Source organism: Palaemon carinicauda, chromosome 31 (assembly GCF_036898095.1).
Source record: "Palaemon carinicauda isolate YSFRI2023 chromosome 31, ASM3689809v2, whole genome shotgun sequence".
NCBI classification, from domain to species: Eukaryota; Metazoa; Arthropoda; class Malacostraca; order Decapoda; family Palaemonidae; genus Palaemon; species Palaemon carinicauda.
Window position 1 is genome coordinate 23,951,831 of NC_090755.1, and position 21,178 is coordinate 23,973,008.

The window sequence follows — 21,178 nt, forward strand, 5'->3', positions numbered from 1 at the left end:
GGGTGCCACCTCACAATTAAAGTCTAATGGCTACCTCTAGATGCTGCTGAAAGATAATCCACATAAATAACCCAAGGTTTGTATTAGTTAGAAAAAATACAAATTATCTCTGAATTTGTCATTTTTGTTTTATTATTTATTTTTTTATTCCATATTCACTATCTATTTCTTTTTTTTATTTAAAGTTTTAATACAGATGTTTTTTCCTCCTAAATTTAATCAGGCCAGCTCTGTAAGAGTTGAGCTTGACTCACTGGTCTGGTGAGTCTCCTCCCTTTCGAAAATAATAATCTAAATGCCTCATGCTCTTCAAAACTTATTCATGCTGCTCTGCTGTTACCTTTTACCACCTCTTCTCTTTCTAGCTTCCACATGTGTTTAACACTTATTGTTTTACCCGCATGCAGATTATTTGCACAAATAAGTACTGGAAATAATCTAATCAGGTGACTTCTTAATATCTGCACAAAATTCTGCAAAGACTATAATTATCAAAATGAATGCATAAATTATATGGAGTAAAATGTGTTTAAAACAAATCCTCGCAAATACATAAAATGGTGGCAGAAGGTTATGGTGTTGATAAAGGTTTTTCTATGAAATGGTGGATCCAAGAATAAGATAAAGTGAACCATTTTTGTAGAAAATTCTATTATTCAACTTTCTTTGCCACCAGATCAATTATCAATTATTTTCACATAAATAACCAATAAACTCAGAATTGTAAAACATTTTTTTATGATCCTGGATAAAGCTTGAGGTGGAGTGATGGAGAGTTTTGATATTTTGTTTTTAAATATTTAACTTAGCCGGTGAATATATAATAGCTGCAACTCTGTTGCTCGACAGACACATACATAAAAAACTCGCGAGCGATCGCTATGCAGGTTGCGGGTGTGCCCATCAGCGCCAACTGTCGGCCAGATACCACTCTCGGATGTAAACAAAACCTTCAATTTCTTCTCTGTCGACGTGTCGACAAGACGTACTTTTACTCGCTGTTGAACCTGGAGTTTTTCCCATCATATTTGGTGAAGTACTTTAATTTGGTTTGAGCTTTCGCAGTACAGGTGTTTTTCTTCAAATAAATCCTTGAACTCGTTTTTGGATAGATTTAATTTTTGATGACAGAGAGTATGGACTTTCTTTGACTTTTAAATGGCCGACCCTTCCCTTAGACGGAAGTGTGTTTAGGCTTTTAGCAATTTTCTTATCACGTTATAAATTAATTATAGATTTTCCTCTATATATTTAATATCTCACCGCCTTTATTAGGCCTCTTCGATTAACTTTCCATTTATAATAAACATAAAAATAAATTTTAATGATTTGTTTATATGCAACCCTTCCTGAGAGTAGGCGGTCCTAACTTGGAAACCGAAGTTAAACAACGTTGAGCCCTTTCAATCGTAAATAGCTTTTAAAGAGCTAATGATTTAAAACTTTTTAAATGAATATTTTTTAATAGATATTTTATGAAAGATTTTCTTTGAATAGTCTTCGTACTGTTTCAAAGATGAACTAACGTTTAGTTTATTTATGCTACACAGTTTGCGCTCTATCGTTACGATAGAGAGAGAGAGTATCACGGTTTCACTTTGCAGAAAGAGTAAATCGATTCTGACGTTTTGTTCATTCTTCTTTCAAAGCTTAAATGTTTTAAATTCTATTTTAAAGGAACTTTTTAATTGAAAAACCTTTCAGTTTTTTCCTTTGGTCAAATAACATGTTTTTTTGACGAAACGTAAGTGGGCTCTTCTCTTAGGTGCGAAATCAAGAGAGAGAGAGAGAGAAAGATAGAGACGGAGGGAGAGAGAGGAGAGAAAACGTTCCGTTCAAGCGGGTAACGTTGCTCTCGAGTTACTCTCCTCCCTAGTCTCTGTACGGGGAGAAAGGATAAAACGTTTTTAGTTTTTTATTCTCGTCCCCAGGCAATGTACGGTGAGAGATTGAAAACGTAGTTTTGAATGAACTAGTGTTTAGTCTCTTCCCCAGCCACTGAATTTTTTATCTTAAAATATGTTTACTGTTTTTTGCTGGTATTAATGTGCTTGCATTATACGACTGATTTCGCAATTACTACCTTTTGATGAGGGTAGAATTGCGTGCTTCAGGTAGAAATCAGTAAAAGTTTCGATTTCAGTGAAATAAGAGCAAAACAGAAAATCGTAGTGATAAAGTGATATTGCGCAAAGTGTTATCAGTGTTGCGACCGAGGGTTCGTCTGTTCGTGCCTGTCGTTCGCCTAGTCCGGGACCTCTTGCAAGCTCCCAAGCCCAGGGGAGAAGTAATGTCGTACGACTTATGGGTTCGAGAGGCCTTGATCAGCGAACAGACGTTCCTTCTATGGTATCGGGTGTATCTTACCAAGAGAGACGATTTTCTCCTCGTCATCCGAAGGCTTTTCGCATAAGAAACCTGAAACAAGGTTTCGAGGCCCTTAAGCGAAAGTCAGTCCTTTCAGAACAGGTCCAGCGTCCTGGTTGTAGCCATTAGGACAGCTCTGACCCTATGCAGTCATCGGAAGACTGCTCGCCGCCTAACAAAAGCGTAACACAGACTCCGAGAGTCTTTTTGTTGGCAAGGTTTTGCGGTCACAGACGTTACCCTCGTCTCTTACCGCAACCATTTCCGTTGATCCTAAATGGGTTGTACGGCAAGACATGCAGAATAAGCTTGCCTCCCTTATGGAAGACTATTCTGCCGATAAGTCCGTTGAGCCTAGCCGTTTATCTCATCGAGATCCTGGCTTTCAGCCACCCTAACGTTCCTTTGTGCGTCCTGTTGACGTTGGCGTAGCTAAGTCACGTCAGTCAGGTTGTTTAGAACCACACTCGATGCGGTCTCGTGTGGATTTTCAGCCACATTTGGACGTTAGGCCACTTGCTGATGCTCCTGTTGACGTTCAGGACGTTCGCTAACAATCGGAGTTGACTTGTTTTGACGCTGAGCGTCAACCTCCGCATTCTAGAGTTGTTTTGACTGCTCAATCTAGGCGGTCAAAGCAGTCTCGAGTGGACGCTGTGCGTCCTCACGCACCTGTTGTTGTTGACAGTTCACAGACTGTCAAGCAGTTACATGACGTTGCATCCTGGTCTCTCGTACCTGTTGTTGTTGACAGTTCACAGACTGTCAAGCAGTTACATGACGTTGCGTCCTGGTCCGCTACTAATGCACCAGTGCGTGTGGACTCTGCTTGTAAAGCATTGCCACCACGGTAGGTCTCTCCCTTGCTTGAGACTCGGCTATTATCGGACAAGGTTCCTTCAGATGAGGAAGTTGCTGTTCCCCCTCCTACTGATATTCCCTTGAGGACTCTGTCAGACGGAGAGGAGCCTAAAGCTGCTTAGCCCTCTATGGACTTTAAATAAATCATGCTGATTTTTAAGGATCTTTGTCCGGATCTTTTTGTAACTGCTGCTCCTCGTTCGCCTAAACGTCAGAGCTTACACTAGGCCTAGCTACTTCGAAGCCGTTGTTTTATAAGCTAGTGCTCTCTCGCTCTCCTAGAGAGCTTTACGTTTGCTAGGCGACTGGTTTATCACCAGGAGGAGTTTGGGGGATACAGCCTTTGCTTTCCCTTCTTTTAAACTGGCTTATAGAGCGAGAGTCTGATATGACACGAGAGAAGTTCTCGGCTTGGGAGTTCCTGCCTCTGCCCAGATAGACTTCTCAAACCTCATAGACTCTCCCTGGCACCTGGCCATGAGACGCTCCAAGATTTTACAGGTCAACTTCACAGCTGTTTTCGAGCCTTTGAAGTTTTGCTGTACAATTATGTCATGCATAAACAAGACTTTCAGGGATGGCTCCAATGATCTGACAGCCACGTTCTCTGCAGGAACAAGTCCCTCAGGGATGGCTCCATGATTTGGCAGCCATGTTCACTGCAGGAGTACGTAAGAGGCAAGTGCGCTCAATGTGTTCATTGTCAAGACAAACTTCACGATGAAGTCTTCCAGGCTGTCTTGACAGCATTTATGGAAGGCGACTGGATGGTCTCTCTCGACCTTCAGGAGGCATACTTCCACATTCCTATACACCCGGATTCCCAACCGTTTCTGAGGTTTGTTTACAGGAATGTGGGGTACCAGTTTCGAGCTATCGGGTATCCGAGCCTCCCTGTACTTGGACGACTGGCTTCTCAGAGCATCGTCCAGCCTTCACTGTCTGCAGGATCTACATTGGACGTTGAGTCTGGCCAGGGAGTTGGGACTTGTGGTCAACCTAAAAGTCCCAACTGATCCCATCCCAGATTATTCTATTTTTGGGGATGGAGATTCGCAGTCAAGCCCTGCTCGAAGTCCAACTAATGCTGAAAAGAAAACGTTTATTCAGTCAGGAGTTGGAACAGTCTCGTAGGGACTCTCTCATCCCTGGAGCAGTTTGTCTCACTAGGGAGACTACCCCTTCTGCCTCTCCGGTTCCATCTAGCCTCTCACTGGAACTAGGACAAGACATTAGAGACGGTATCATTCCCAGTCTCCGAACCAATAAAGGCATGCCCGAAATGGTGGGACAGCAATATCAGTCTGAGAGAGGGACTATCCCTAGCAGTCAAGAACCCAAACCACGTGTTGTCCTCAGACGCGTCGGGTTTGGGTTGGGTGCGACCCTGGACGGTCGGGAATGCGCTGGTCTGTGGACCTCAAGTCAGAAGAGCATGCACATCAACGGCAAGGAGCTATTAGCAGTCCACTTGGCCTTGATGATATTAGGAAGCGTCTTCGAAACTAAGTGGTAGAGGTCAACTCAGACAACACCACAACTTTGGCGTACATCTCCAAGCAAGGAGGCACACACTCCTTCACGCTGCTCGAGATCGCAAGGGACCTTCTCTTATGGTCTAGAATTCGAGGCATCTCCCTGTTGACGAGATTCATCCAGGGGGACTTGAACGTCTTGGCAGACTGTCTCAGTCGGAGGGGTCAGGTGATACCCACGGAATGGACCCTCCACAAGGACGTGGGCAAGAGTCTTTGGGCTTCTTGGGGTCAACCAACCATAGACCTCTTTGCCTCCTCGTTGACCAAAAGGTTACCAATCTTTTGCTCTCCAGTCCTAGATACAGAAGCAATCTACATAGACGCGTTTCTACTGGATTGGTCTTTTATGGACTTATATGCATTCCCACCATTCAAGATAGTCAACAAGGTACTGCAGAAGTTCGCCTCTCACGGAGGGACAAGGTTGACGTTGGTTGCTACCCTCTGGCCCGCGAGAGAGTGGTTCACCGAGGTACTTCAATGGCTGGTAGACTTTCCAAGAAGTCTTCCTCTAAGGGTAGATCTGTTACGTCAGCCCCACGTAAAGAATGTCCATCAAAGCCTCCCCGCTCTTCGTCTGACTTCCTTCACACTATCGAAAGACTCTCAAGAGCTAGAGGTTTTTCGAAGGAGGCAGTCAGTGCGATTGCAAGAGCTAGGAGAGCTTCTACCATTAGAGTATACCAGTCGAAGTGGGAAGTCTTTCGAGACTGGTGCAAGTCAGCATCTGTGTCCTCGTCCAGTACCTCTGTAGCCCAAATCGCAGATTTTCTTTTACATCTGAGAAAGGTTCGCTCCCTTTCAGCTCCCACGATTAAGGGCTACAGGAGCATGTTGGCTTCGGTCTTTCGACATAGAGGCTTAGATCTTTCCAACAATAAAGATCTCCAAGATCTCCTTAAGTCTTTCGAGACCTCTAAGGAACGTCGTTTGGCAACTCCTGGATGGAACTTAGACGTGGTCCTAAGGTTCCTCATGTCAGACAGGTTTGAGCCATTACATTCAGCCTCCCTGAAGGATCTCACCCTCAAGACACTTTTCCTAGTGTGCTTGGCTTCGGCTAAAAGGGTCAGTGAACTTCATGCCTTCAGTAAGAACATCGGCTTTTCTACAGAAAAAAGCCACTTGTTCACTTCAACTTGGTTTCCTGGCCAAAAATGAACTGCCTTCTCGTCCTTGGCCTAAATCTTTTGATATTCCTTGCTTATCAGAGATCGTAGGCAACGAACTGGAAAGAGTATTATGTCCTGTTAGAGCTCTTAAGTTCTATTTAGCTCGTACTAAGTCATTACGAGGGAAATCTGAGGCATTATGGTGCTCAGTTAAGAAACCTTCATTGCCTATGTCAAAGAATTCTTTGTCATATTTTATCAGATTTTTTTAATACGAGAAGCTCATTCTCTCTTGAATGAGAAAGACCGATGTTTGCTTAAGGTTAAGACGCACGAAGTTAGAGATATAGCAACCTCCGTGGCCTTCAAGCAAAATAAATCTCTGCAAAGTATTATGGACGCGACTTCTTGGAGAAACAAGTCAGTGTTCGCGTCATTTTACTTAAAAGATGTCCAGACTCTTTACGAGGACTGCTACACACTGGGTCCATTCGTTGCAGCGAGTGCAGTAGTGGGTGAGGGTTCTACCACTACACTTCCCTAATTCCAATATCCTTTTAATCTGTCTCTTGAAATGTTTTTAATATTGTTTTATGGGTTGTTCGGAAGGCTAAGAAGCCTTTCGCATCCTGATTGATTTGGCGGGTGGTCAAAGTCATTTCTTGAGAGCGCCCAGATTAGGGGTTTGATGAGGTCCTGTTGTATGGGTTGCAGCCCTTGATACTTCAGCTCCTGGGAGTCTTTCAGCATCCTAAGAGGATCGCTGGGCTCCGTGAGGAAGACAGACTTACAAGGCAGAGTAATCGTCTAAGTCAACTTCCTCACCAGGTACCTATTTATTTTGGTTTTGTTGTATTGATAACTGCCAAAATGAAAAAACTCTTAGCTTATACGCTGTAAACATTATTAACTCTGGTCTCTACCCACTTCCTTGGGTGTGAATCAGCTATTATATATTCACCGGCTAAGTTAAATATTTAAAAATGATATTTTAATTATAAAATAAATTTTTGAATATACTTACCCGGTGAATATATAAATTAAATGACCCTCCCTTCCTCCCCAATAGAGACGCAGTGGGATGAGAAGAAATTGAAGGTTTTGTTTACATCCGAGATTGGTATCTGGCCGACAGTTGGCGCTGGTGGGCACACCCGCAACCTGCATAGCGATCGCTCGCGAGTTTTTTATGTATGTGTCTGTCGAGCAACAGAGTTGCAGCTATTATATATTCACCGGGTAAGTATATTCAAAAATTTATTTTATAATTAAAATATCATTTTAATAGGTATGATGATCTTTCACTTTAATATTAGTTCATTACAATCTCTGAAATAAGCCTTAAAGGGTTTGACTACTTAAAGTTTACATTGATTGCAACTGCAAGTTAGATTTGTCTATTTTTAATATTTTTATGTTAGGTAGTCATTTAAATATCCTTTTTTTCTCAATGCAGGGTACCCCACCGCATACGGATGTTATCTTCATTAACAATGATGATAATGCTCTTCTCCCTTACTGCTGTTTTTACTCAAATTGATACCGATGACTGGCAAATTGGTTTCTTTGCTTTTACTATTGTCACAATTGTTTTAATTAATGGTAAGTTATATTTATGTATGCTATTCTGATGAGTCATCCCCCTTATATGAGAATATTGTTTGATATAGCATTTAGGTTAATTCAAATGAATGGACAAAAACTAAACATTTAGATGTTAGTTTTTATGAAATTTCCTATTAATGGTTTAGGGTAGTGTTAGATAATGTATTCAAATGCAGTTTTATATTGTATTATTATGATAATAATTATTACTTTTATTATTGTTATTATTATTGTTATTATTATTATCATTATTATTCTATGTTACATCTATCTGGCAACGTTTTTTTTTATTACACTCAATCGCATAGTAACAAAAGAAAGAAACTGAGTGTATGAATTTTAAGAAATCAGATGGAAAACTCGAACTACATAAAGATAAAATTTTGCATTTCTTGATACAAAATTATTAGTATGGTGATAGTGGTAATAATAGATAGTAAAACTAAACAAGTGAATAGCATAATAGCATTTAACGTTTTTGTTTTGAAAAATAAAATACTCATTATCATCATCTCTTCTTACTCCTATTGACACAAATGGCCTCAGTTAGATTTTGCTAGTCATCTCCGTCTTGAGCTTTTAAATCAATACCTCTCCTTTCATCATTTCCTACTTCATGTTTCATAGTCCTCAGCCAAGTAGACCTGGGTCTTCCAAATCTTCTAATGCCTTGTGAAGCCCAGCTAAACGTTTGTTGAACTAATCTCTCTTGAAGAGATCGAATAGTATGCCCAAACCATCTCCATATACCCTTTACCATGATCTCATCTACATATGGCGCTCAAGTGATCTCTTATTGTTTCATTTCTAATTATTTTCTGCCATTTAACTCCTAATATTCTTCTGAGGGCTTTGTTCTCAAATCTACAAAATCTGTTGGAGATGGCAATACCATAACTCATGTCCATACTGTAACACTGATCTCATTAAACTGATATATAACATGATTTTTATATGTAATTTTACTTAACCTGGCCATTATCTGATTTGTTTTTTCAATTTTTCATTAAACTCCAATTTTAAAGACCCTGTATCAGAGAACATAATGCCTAAATATTTAAATTGATTCTACCTTATTAATCCTTTCTCCTTCCAATAATATTTCATCTTCCAATGCATATTCTGTTTTCAACATTATCTTTCTTCTATTTATCTTGAGCCCAACCTCCTGTGATATTTAATGCAATCAGGTAAGCATTGTAAATCCTGTGGTGTTCTGCTAATAAGGACAGGATCATCAGCATACTCTAGTTCAGCTAATTTCCTATTACCAATTTAGCCCAATCTCTCTCCATCATCCCCTACTTTTCTGTGCATTACAAAATACATGAGGAGAATAAACAACATAGGTAACAACACATTCCCTTGGAGTACTCCGTTGTTCCCTGGAAATTCATTCGATAGGACTCCACTAACATTAACTTTGCACTTGCTATGCTTATGAACAGACTATTAAATTTATATATTTAAGAGGAACTCCATAATAACGCAAGACTTTCCACAAAATTGCCCAGTGTACATTGTCAAGGGCTTTTACATAATTCTCAAATGCTATCAAAAGTGGATTTCTATATTCTAGACATTCCTGTACATGTCGTTAAAGGAAAATTTGGTCAGTACAACTTCTACCTTTTTTAAATCCTGCTTGTTCATCTCTCAGCTTTTCATCAATATTTCTCCGTAGTCTCTTTAGAATAAGTATACTATGTATTTTCATGACAACTGAAGTGGGATGCCTCTGTAATTATTGCAATCAATCAGGTCTCCTTTTTTTCATTTTCACCAACACTCCTAGCTTCCATTCATCAGGGCTTTCCTCTTCATGTCACATTCTACAAAATAATCTAGTAAGTATTTTTTGGGGGTGGGGGAGTCACTCCATTTCCTGCCAATATCATCTCGGCAGTTATTCCATTGTATCCGGGGGCCTTCCATATCCTGAGTTTTTTAATGATGGCTTCGATTTCAAACATGCTGAATTGATTCATGGGCATGTCAAGGTCTTCCTCAGCTTCAGGTGTATCAATAAAATTATTTCCTTCATATCTCCTATTTATGACCTCACTAAATGTTGTCTTTTTTCATCTTATGTTGTTGTTACAGATCCATCTCTCTTTTTGATGGGTTCATGTTTCTTCTTCTATGCCCTCATGGAGATTTCATTAATAATTCTATGAGCAATTCTTATACCATAGCCACTCCCTGAATTTATAGCTTTGCCAGCCTCATCTGCTTTCATGTCTTAATACTCGCTCCTGTCATTCATGGCTTTTCTTTTGACATTACTATCAGTACTGGAATGTTTAGCATGTGCTACCTTGTAATTTTCATTACTTCCTCAAAATCTTTCAACAATCAATTTCTTTGTCTCCTTTTTATTGTATCACAAGTATCATTTGATATTCATGGTTTTCTCCTTGTAACTGCCTGTCGCCAAACTTCACTCCCGACTAACAGGTATATGTTCTTAATAGCACACCATTCTTCATTAATTGTCTGCTCTTGGTCTCTCAAAGTCTCTGACTGCAAATCAATTCCTACATTTTTAGAGGCTTAGTTGTATCAAACCTAGGTATTCTATCTACATTTATGTTGGTGCTTTCAGTTTTAATTTCAGTGTGGCAATGGGGAACTGGTGATCACTACCAGTATCTGCACCTCTATAGCTTCTTACATTTCTCAAAATCCTCCTTCTCCCTGTATTAATGGTTATTTGATCTATTTGATTTTTGTAATTCCCACATCATGACGTCCATATGGATATACAGTATCTCCAATGACAAGATTTATGTTGAACAAAAACTAATGAAAACAGTGCTCCATATTCATTTGCAACTTTGTCAAGACCCTCAAAACCCATCATATTTTTTATACATTGATTATTCCTTCCAACTTTACCATTGAAGTCACCTATCACAAATTTCATATCTCTTTCTGAGATTTCATCTATTACACTCTGCAGTTCTACATAGTATTCATCTTTACTTTATTCAGGGGAATCATTTATTGGTGCATAGCAAACTATAGCACTCACATTGCACTGCTTTGATTTAAACTTTGCAAGTAACAATTTACAACTCTCTCTCTCTCTCTCTCTCTCTCTCTCTCTCTCTCTCTCTCTCTCTCTCTCATTGTTTTTTGCCGTGGTCTAAGATATCCTTACCACTCCCCCTTACACTGTGTTTCACCTAGGACCAAGATATCCAAACTATGTCATAAATTAATTCTCCCCTTGCTGTAACTTTCCAATCTGATTCATTGTTCTCATATTCCAATTGCCAATTTTAAATTTTTCTCTAGTATTTATAAACTGGGAAATTCTTAGCACCTTGCTATGACCAGGACTTGGGGCTATTCTGTTATTTTCTCTTTCCTTAGACTGACTTAATTCCGTAGAGGATTCATTGGCTAGAGTCATCAAAGAATAGCAGTTCCTTGTGATGTGCAGTGCATTTTTACCTAAGGCACGTGCCCCTTGCCGGTCCATACTAATTCCGGTAAGTTTATCCACCAGGCATCATGAGTAGGATTGATTTAAAAGCTCAAGATAGAGACGATTGGTGAAATCTAACTGATGGCCTTTGCTTCAATAGGTGCAAGAGAAGATGATGGTGATGAACAAATCATTTGCTTCAGCCCTATAGAATTATGAATATGACTTGGTATAGTAATTTAGTTAAAAAAATTCAAAACATAATATAATAGCAATGTAATTTTGGTTAAGTTTTTATGTTTAAGTTCAATCGGCATAAAATAGTAATCAGCACAAGATAAACAAGTTATGTATTGCATGTGCAATTCAATTGCTTTACAGCATGGTTTAGGATATTTCTATAAAAGCTTTTGTACTTTTACAGTATCTGGAGCAATGTTCCAAGGAGTCCTGTTTGGTGTAGCAGGTGTTTTTCCTGAAAGATTCATGACTGCAGTCATGTCTGGACAAGCCTTAGGGGCAGTATTTGCATCTGTGGCTCGTATAGTATCTCTCTCTGTTGGGGCAGAAAATTCAAATTCTGCCTTTATTTACTTCATGACTGCTGTTGCTGTAATGATCTTCACTTTAGGAGCCTATCTTTACATGAAGACAACTGTAAGTAATGATTAATTGTTTTCGTTTACTACATGTCATTTGATTATAAGTCTTTGGTTGTGTCTGCACATCTGGCAATTCAGCTGATGCAGGCATGAGCTAGCTGAAGCCTGATATTGAAACACTGTACACCGATTCCAATGAGACCCGTCTGGTTTATTCCGATTTCTGTGTGAACCCTCATATTGGGATGAATATATTCTAAATTCAAGCTTCAGCTTGCTCAAGCACCTTTAGCCCTATGTATTGACTTTGATAGATGGAAATGAAGACTATACATTTTCTTATATTTTTTAACTATGGAATTGATGCTTTCAAATACTGTCTTTGTATTTTAGATCAGTTTAGATAACTGTAAATCTTGATGTTCTTTAGCTTTTTATTTGTTCCCATTTTTGCAGGAGTTTTACAGATACTATACAGATCCTGAACAGCTGGAAAAGGCCATTATCATCCCAAGAGATATTACTCAGTCTCATCACCTTCAGATTATGAAACAGATATGGCCTGAAGGATTATCGGTTATGTTTGTGTTTTTCATTTCCTTGGCTGTATATCCAGCGTTGTGTGTTAAGATTGACTCCTCTTCTGATGATCCAGATTGGGCTGGTAAGTTACATAAGTATACTAATGATTCCAAAGTTTTTAATGAGCAACTCAAAGCTTTAGTTAGCCTAATGTTTCAGATTGAAGTTGGGTTTGGCATCTATATGTAGAAATAATGAGTCTCCTACCATAGACTGTAAAATATCTTCCTATTAAGTGGAATAAGAATTTTGTATTCATATTGGTTTTTAGTATTTATATTTTTTTTTTTTTTTGCATTAGTTCTGTCTCATTTCTCATTATTTTGTACATTATTCTAGAAATTTTTACATTCTCTTTGTTTCCTATTTCTTTTATGATGTATAACACTTTGTTCAAGTTTTTCTGGTTCTAGTACAGTATGTTTTGATTTTGTATTTAAAATGATTTGGTTCCTACATGAATACAAACCATCTTCCATTAAGAGAGGTATGACTTTAGCGAAGCTGGAATGGCCGTTGAAATTAATAAGGTAATTAACTACCGATAGAGGTGGCTGGGAAGTCCCACCCTTCTGTTAGTCAGGAAGCCACTCATCTATACTTCAGCTACTGTTGTTCCCTCGCTAGTTTTGGCCTATGACGTCAACAACGTGAACCTAAGGTTAGTAATCATTGGACACCGCTGGTGCTCAATTGGCAGGAGGAGGTTTTGATGGTGTCGAGTGTTTATAGGGAATTGGGCCGCCCTCATTCTGCCCCTGCAGTGTCTGCCCAACTCCCATAGAGGCACTAATGGGAGTAACATTTGCAATTGTCATTTCTGTGGCCTCTTTTCCCTTTGGAATGTTATACTTGGTTTTGACGACCAGGAAAAAGTGAACGAGAAAAGCATATGTGCTTCTCATCATCTTCTAGTTCCTCTCTCTCCTTTGCATCATTTTTGTTAGATTATTCACATGCTGATACTTCTAGAAGAAGAACAAGTGGAAGATAATGTCAAAGAGTTTCACAAAGACAGAATGATAGTCCCATACTCATACAATCAGACTGATCTCTCCTTGCGTCCGCGTGTGAGAAATTTTGCTGTATCGAGAACCAAACCGGCCCAGGAAGGGATTTCAGCAAGTTGGACTGGTGCCCTCACTACTGGTACTTGTGCAAGGTCTCATTCCAACTAAACATGCACACTGTTGGTTGGAATGATGGATCCCACCTATCTTACCCCTTCTCTCCCTCTCACGGGAAAGGGAGAGCAATGGCTACCAAGGGAGCAATAGGGGAACTGTATAGGCAGTAGGTAGGCCAGGGTATCAACCACCCGTTGAGATACTACTTGTAGAGAGTTATGGGGTCCTTTGTCTGGCCAGACAGTAGTGCATTGGATCCCTCTCTCTGGTTACAGTTCACTTTCCCTTCACCTACATATACACTGTATAGTCTGGCCTATTCTTTACAGATTCTCCTGTGTCATACACCTGGCAACACTGAGATTACCAAACAATTCTTCTTTACCGAAGGGGTTAACTGCTGCACTGTAATTCTTCAGTGGCTACTTTCCTGTTGGGAAGGGTAGATGAGACTCTTTAGCTATGGTAAGCAGCTCATCTAGGAGGACACTCCAAAATTAAACCAATGTTCTCTAGTCCTGGGTAGTGCCATAGCCTCTGTACCATGGTCTTTGTCTTGGGTTAGAGTTCTCTTGCTTGAGAGTACACTCAGGCACACTATTCTATTTAATTTCTCTTCCTCTTGTTTTGTTAAAGATTTTATAGTTTATATAGGAAATATTTATTTTAATGTTGTTACCTTTCTTAAAATATTTTGTTTTCCCTTGTTTCCATTCCTTACTAGGCTATTTTCCCTTATGGGACCCTTTTGGGATTTTCCAATGAGGGTTGTAGCTTAGCAAGTAATAGTAATAATAATAATGATATTTATATATATTGATAAATAGATAAATATATTAATGATTTTAATAACAGAATTATTAGAATTATAATGATAATTAAAAACAATAATAATTAGAGGGACACTCAGTGGAACACAGACCTCCGTCACGGCAGCTTATTTCTTGAACTTTTGCTCTACCTTGACCTTCCAAAATTTAATATCCCTAATTTTACATGACAGTTAATCCCTGAAAGTTTCTTAACTGTACGATTAGGCAAACAAACAAACACACATACAAACAAACACATAAGCAGGGGGTAAAACATAACCTCCTTCCAACTTTATTGGCGAAGGTAATAATAATTTTAATAATATTGATAATTTTCATATTGAAATTGTTGTTTTAATAATATAGATTACTCTTAATATTTAATTTATCAAAATTATGAAAAATTTTGTTTTAATAATTATTGTAATTCTAATAATTTAATAAGAGAGAGTAAAATTATGAAAATTATAATAATAAAAGTTTCAATCATTTTAAAAACTAATATTTTTGAATTTTGAAACAATAAAAATGATTAAAATTGTTATTAATTTAAAAAACAATAATAATTTTGATGATATTGAAATTATTGACATTAAATTATTGAAATATTAATACTGTATTTTCAGTAATAATAATAATAATAATAATAATAATAATAAAAATAAAAATAAAAATAAAAATAATAATAATAATGCAGTAATACCTTGAGATACGAGCATCCTAACATATGAGCAAGCCTCCGAGAAAACTTTTGCTTTGAGATACGAGAAAAAACTTGAGATACGAGCACGCTTACAGATGCTGACGCTAGGTGGCTGAGTGCGTGGGAGCTGCTCTCAAGGCCCGCAACGCTTGTTCATTTCGTGTGATCTCTGACGTCTGAACACATCTCCGAGCATCGCCCGTACAGGTTGCATTATTTACTTGTTTTTAACGTTAATTTGTGTACAATTACCGGAATACTCATGAGTCCAAAGCAAGCGGGTGATGACGATTGAGTTGAAACTGGAAATTATTGAGTAGCTTAAGAGTGGTGTACTAGTGTCTGAGCTGGCCTGCCATTACCAGAGGAGTACATCGACAGTACGTACCATCAAGCAGAAGGTTGCTATTAAGACCACGAAGCCTTCAAAAGGCCTAACTGAAGATACGAAGTGATGTAAACTACGAGATGGAGAGGCTTCTGTTATTGTGGATTAAGGAGAAACAGTTGCTGGGTGATAGCGTGACTGAGGCAATCATCTGTGAAAAGGCCTGCACAATCTACTAAGACTTGAAAGAGAAGGAAGTATCTGAGAATGGGGAGACATTGATGTCAGTGGAGACCTTCACCTTCAAAGCCAGTCGTGGCTGGTTTTATAACTTCAAAAAGCAAACTGGGATCCACTCGGTTATGAGGCATGGGGAATCTGCAAGTTCTGACATGAAAGCCGCGGAGGAGTATGTCGAACTTTTTGCCTCACTTGTTGCTGAAGAAAGCTACATCCCCGAACAAGTCTTTAACTTAATTGCGATGAAACTAACCTGTTTTGGAAGAAGATCCCCAGGAGGATACTCATCACAGCAGAGGAGAAGAAACTGCTGGGCCATAAACCCATGAAGGATCGACGGACTCTACACCAAGCCACTTCTGGTGTACCACTCAGAGAACCCTTGTGCTTTCAAGAGCTAAAGGATCTTGAAAGAAAAACTCCAAGTCATGTGCCGCACAAATCCTAAGGCTTGGGTTACGAGACTCTTCCTAACAGAATGGGTTAATCTGTGCTTTGGTCCGGCAATCAAAAAGTATTTGTTGGAGTAAAACCTGCCCTTAAAATGTCTTCTGATCCTAGACAATGCCCCTGGTCATCCTCCTGGTCTTGAAGAGCACATTCTTGATGAATTCAAGTTCGTCAAGGTCCTCTATATTCCCCCAAACACCATGCCACTCATCCAGCCCATGGACCAACAGGTCATTTCAGACTTAAAGAAACTGTACACTAAGCATTTATTTAAGTAATGCTTTCATGTTTCTGGCAACATCAATTCTCACCCTTTAAGAATTTTGGAAGGACCACTTCAATATTGTTCATTGCTTGAAAATTATTGATGAAGCATAGCAGGGTGTAACAAGAAAAACCTTAAATTCAGCGTGGAAAAAATTGTGGCCAGATTCCGTAGCTGAAAGGGACTTCAAAGTCTTCGATGCGCCGCAGCGTGACCCTGAACCCATTGTGTTGGAAGAGATCGTGTCTTTTGGAAAGGTCATGGGGCTGGAGGTAGATTAGGCAGACGTGAACGACCTTGTCCTGGAGCATCAAGAAGAGCTCATTACGGAGGAATTAATCGCGCTCCAGAAGATGCTGCATATGGAGGTGTTGCAAGAGCTCAGTAGTGAGGAGGCGGAATCGCAGGAACTCCTTTCTTCAAAGAAGATTAAGGAAGTGTTGGCTAAGTGGTAGGATGTGTCTGATTTTGTAGAAAAGAGACACTCGAACAAATTCTCTTCTGGTCGTGCTGTCGTGGTTTGCGGACTGTGCCCAGAGGTAGTACCCGAACTGCCTTGTGTCCGAATGGCAACAACACCCCAACGTTCACTACAAAAAAAAATATACAACGGTGGAATACCCAAAAATCTGGGTAAAAGGCAAACAATCAAGGATGAACTGGGCACCACCCCTTGAGTTATTCTGGGAAAGGGGACCCAGCTAGAATCTTAGTTCTTTTTTATCTTTCCTTGCCTTGGGCTTGCTGAATAAATGCGTAAGATGATCGTTGATTCATTTCTGAGAAGTTAGCAGCATTAATAGATATAGCTCTATATTCTTTAGGTAAGATGGTTTTAAACTTGGGTAAAAAATATCAGAACTTTAGGTGAAAGGGAGAGAATTTTTTTATACTGACAATAAGACACAGTGTGGGAGGAAAAAAATATGATAAATGACGTATTAGAAAGATTAAAAAACAGTGGCTGAAAAAGGGGACATCATGGTGTAAGGAACTGGGATAAATTTCAGTCTTCACAAAAACAGAAAATATTTATTTGTAAATGAAACAAAAAAAAAAACTGTTAGGAATACATTAACATTGGTTTTGTCAAATTCAAATAAGCAATTAAAGGAAAAATTAGCATTCCTTTACACTCCAGCCTCACAAAAAAAAAACATAAACAAAGGAATTGACCACTTCAGAATAGTCTTACTGCATATTGTACAAGCAAGAGAAAAATACTAAGTTACATGCAAGATATACCACTACACAGTTACAAAACGGAACTTTAAAATCCCAAGGAAGACATGAAGGTACCGCAGGATCGGCCTTCAAGGACCAGGACAAGTACGCATAGGACTCCAAACGCACATACAATCCAAAATTCCTGGCATTTTTTATAATTTTCAAAATGCCATCCACACTTGTTCCGGTCATAGTCATTATCTTCCAAACACTTCAAGGACATAGTATGTTCCTACCTTAATGCAGGAATTCTTCTCGTCATGTAATACTTTGGTAGTTCGTTCAATGTTTTTTAATCTTTCTTCTGTTTTTGATGGCTCACCAAGAACCCCTGAGAATATTATGCGTCTACCTTGATGATAATCTCAGTTACTTCACTTAACCCTTTTTCCTAATGAACAAATTTTACCGTTCAGCGATTACACAAATTACACAATGATTAATTTCCAGGTCACACCGTCACAGGTTCCAACTTCCTCGTCGCTCTCTCCACAACGAAACAAAATATTCATTAACTTTACGGTGTTGACTGCCGAACACGAGCAATCAACAATGGCCGTATAGTACATTTGTTTTTGTTTTTTTGTGTTATTTAGTCAAATGCTTGATGGGACCTACAGTTCACAGGCAAGATAATATGAATATAGAGCAGCATCACAGACCACTACGCACTGGTAACAGGCCATCAACCACATTCATAATTTTTATGAGCAGTACATGACGAATACCCTCAGTTTCCCTTCTGGGCGGGGGGAGGGGGGGGGGCTGTCGATACCTAGAAAGGAATAATAACAGATTAAGACATTTTTTGGAAGGAGGGGCTTGAGAGCTACAATGAAATACAATAGTGTGTTTCATAACATACCATATGAATAGAAAAATGTTTTTTCATACACACGCCATTTAAGTTTTCTTGGACACAAACCCCTATATATTGCAGTGCTTCAGCTTATTATGACGCTTGCCTGAGTCGTTTCCGCAACATCTTGAGAGGTAGACAGAAGCAAACCTCCTTTGATAGTTTTCTTAAAAGGCCTACAGCATCTGATGGTGAGAAAGGAGGCAAAAAGAGCTAAGACAAGTTTGGAACAGTAAAAAAAATTAAAAGTAAAAAAATATAAATTAAGATACGTAAGATTAAAATTTATTTTGAAATTAAGTGTAGGTGTAAGTTAATTTCATTTAAGTAAATTTAAAGTTTAAATGTTAAAATACGTAGTGTAAGCAACAGTGTAAATAGCGTAACGAACATGTACCATGCAAGAGTGTCTCTTTCCCTTCTTCTTCCATACACACTACCGTTAGCCGCTACCGTCTGTCTCGTAGGTAAGAACTCCATAATAAAGCCACATTTTATTGCAGATCACAGTCCAATAGTCATTTATGTCATTTTGTGAGTGTATGTTGTGAATTTGAACACTTAAAAACATGATTTTCCATTGTTATATCATTGATTTGGGTGTTTTAAGAGGGTGGGAACGCATTATTTTTTTCACTTATTTTATTTGGGAAAAATTGATTTGAGATACAAGTAAATTGACAAACTAGCTCGGTCCTGGAACGCATTATGCTCGTATCTCAAGGTATTACTGTAATAATAATGATAATAATAATAATAATAATTTTAATTTTAATAATTTAAAAAGAAAATTTATAATAATTTGAATGAAAATTATTAAAATTGTCATAATTAATTTTAATAATTTTTATTAAAATTACTATTGAATTATTAGAATTACCAAAATTATTAAAATTACAGTATAATCATTATCATTTTTAAAATCATAATTTTGATAACTTTATTATTAAGAATAACAATACTAAATTACAGTAAAACGGTGATTTATTCCAATTCCATTCGTATTAAGATTAAAATTAAAAATATAATTAGTAAATTTCAATTATTTTTATGATTTTTATATTTTAAGAATTATTATTCTATATGAAATAGTGTTATATCTTTACACAAAATCACTATCTAGACCGTGGGCGATTACCCGTTATCCTCTCGGCGCATTGATGAAAGAACTGAAGAACAAAAAGTATGGTTTTCTCACATGCTCCCATGGTAGTATTGCCATGCACCTTCATACAATTTCAATGCCGAACTACAGAGGTAGACTATTATATGGAAAAGAAAACTGGAAATATATTTGCAAGCTTTCCAGAAGAGAAGCAATATAAATGCCAGGGCAAGTTTATAGAAATAAATCCTATCAATGGCAATCAGGTTTAACAGATTTGTATGAATATTTTTACATACTTTAGGGCAAAATAGTAAATTTTCTTTTCTTTAACAGATACGTATTTCCAGCCAGTGGTAACCTTTCTACTTTTTAGTATTGGAGATTATTTGGGTCGACAGAGTTCTGGCTTTATTTCATGGGTAAGTTTTTAAGCCATGTTATAGTTAGTTTCTTGAGTTTTTCTTTTATTTGTTCCTTTTTTTTTTTTTATTTTCACTGTCATGTGCAACAAGGCATTAGTAAAATTCTTTAAAGGTTGATATGTAATTTTATTCTTGTATTTGATAATCCTGTTCACATGGGACAATAGTTTGGCATGTATGTAGTCTTCAATGTACATTATGGTATCTATGATAAAATGTATCATAGATTTTAGGCATTCATGAGACTGTGTTTTTTATAGCTAAATATGCCTTAAATCTATTATTGCTACCATGCAGCAGGCAAGTTTTAATAGCTTTTATTATTATTTTAGCATAAAATGTTCTTTATATTTCGTCTGTCTTCATGTTTCAATGAGCCAATGATATCCGCTAATGTTTTGAATACACAGTTGGCCTTTAATATTTATGAATTTCATTGTTTGCTAGGAAGGCCACAAATTTCATAGTCATTTTTTTCGGGTTAGTAGCAGGATTCACCATTATATTGCAGTAAATACAAGAGGACCTTTACAGTTATATGAGAGTGAATGGACCTTGACTGAAAATATATAATAAATTGTCTAGATAGGAACAAGAGGCATATCAAGTGGGCTCTCAAGTTGAAAATTTTTAAGGTCCAACATACTTAGCCTAGGTATCCCTGTTATAAAATCCTCCACTCCCTATCCAAACTCACTATTGCTTGTGAGCTAGCCTACATATTTATCAAGAATTTTCTCAGCTATTGGTGCATAGCAAAATGCTTTTAAAAATAAGGTTAATTCATTTATATATAATTATGCACTTATTTGAAAGACTTATAATTAATTCCTTACAGTTTCTTATCTTTGAAAGTTCTCGAGTGGGAAGTTCTTATGTAGATGACTTACTGTTTTATAAAAGTTATAAAAGAATTGATAAATGTAAGGAGAAAAATAAACATTGCAATAATCAATACATTCTTTATTATAATATATTTGGCTCAGGTATTCATAGAAATTCTTTATTCAAAATTTGCAAACATTGCCAACTGAGAAGCATTGAAAGTAACTTGCAATTCGTATCTGCTTACTATGCTTTTTCTATCAGAAGTATTGAGTACAAAGCTGAAAAATTATATTTGCAATACCTTTTTTTTTTTTTTTTTTTTTTTAAATAATTATTTTTGATCGCTCCATAGTAGTTGAGAGATTAGCTGACATTAATATGGGAAAAAAATTATCTTATTGTTGGTTGTCAAAATACACTGGAAATTAATAACAAAATTTTAAAGGCAATTAGGAACAGATAATATGGACAAAATACATTTTATAGACTAGTAAACTTTAATGAGAAAACAATAAGTAATAACTTTTATAGACATGTAAACTTTACTGAGAAAGCAATAATTAATAACAGGTGAAGATTAAATTAGTGATTTTCACCATATCTAAATATTTTACAATTTTATATACAGATACTGTACTGTATTGTATTAATTTTAGCTAAACCTGTTTTCAAAGTAATTTCTTTAGTATAAAGAGCTGCACACATTTTA

The 21,178-nt window shown here is 37.5% G+C and overlaps 1 protein-coding gene across 4 annotated transcripts in view; it reads left to right on the plus strand.

Annotated features, from left to right (window-relative positions):
- Nucleotides 1-21,178, plus strand: part of LOC137624350 (equilibrative nucleoside transporter 1-like) — a 788,303-nt gene that overhangs the window by 752,684 nt on the left and 14,441 nt on the right. For all 4 annotated transcript variants that reach the window (XM_068355039.1, XM_068355041.1, XM_068355037.1 and 1 more), the window contains exons 6-9: nt 7,335-7,480; nt 11,341-11,573; nt 11,975-12,182; nt 19,553-19,638. In XM_068355039.1, the coding sequence (XP_068211140.1) occupies nt 7,335-7,480; nt 11,341-11,573; nt 11,975-12,182; nt 19,553-19,638 (673 nt within the window). The remainder of the gene's footprint in view (nt 1-7,334; nt 7,481-11,340; nt 11,574-11,974; nt 12,183-19,552; nt 19,639-21,178) is intronic.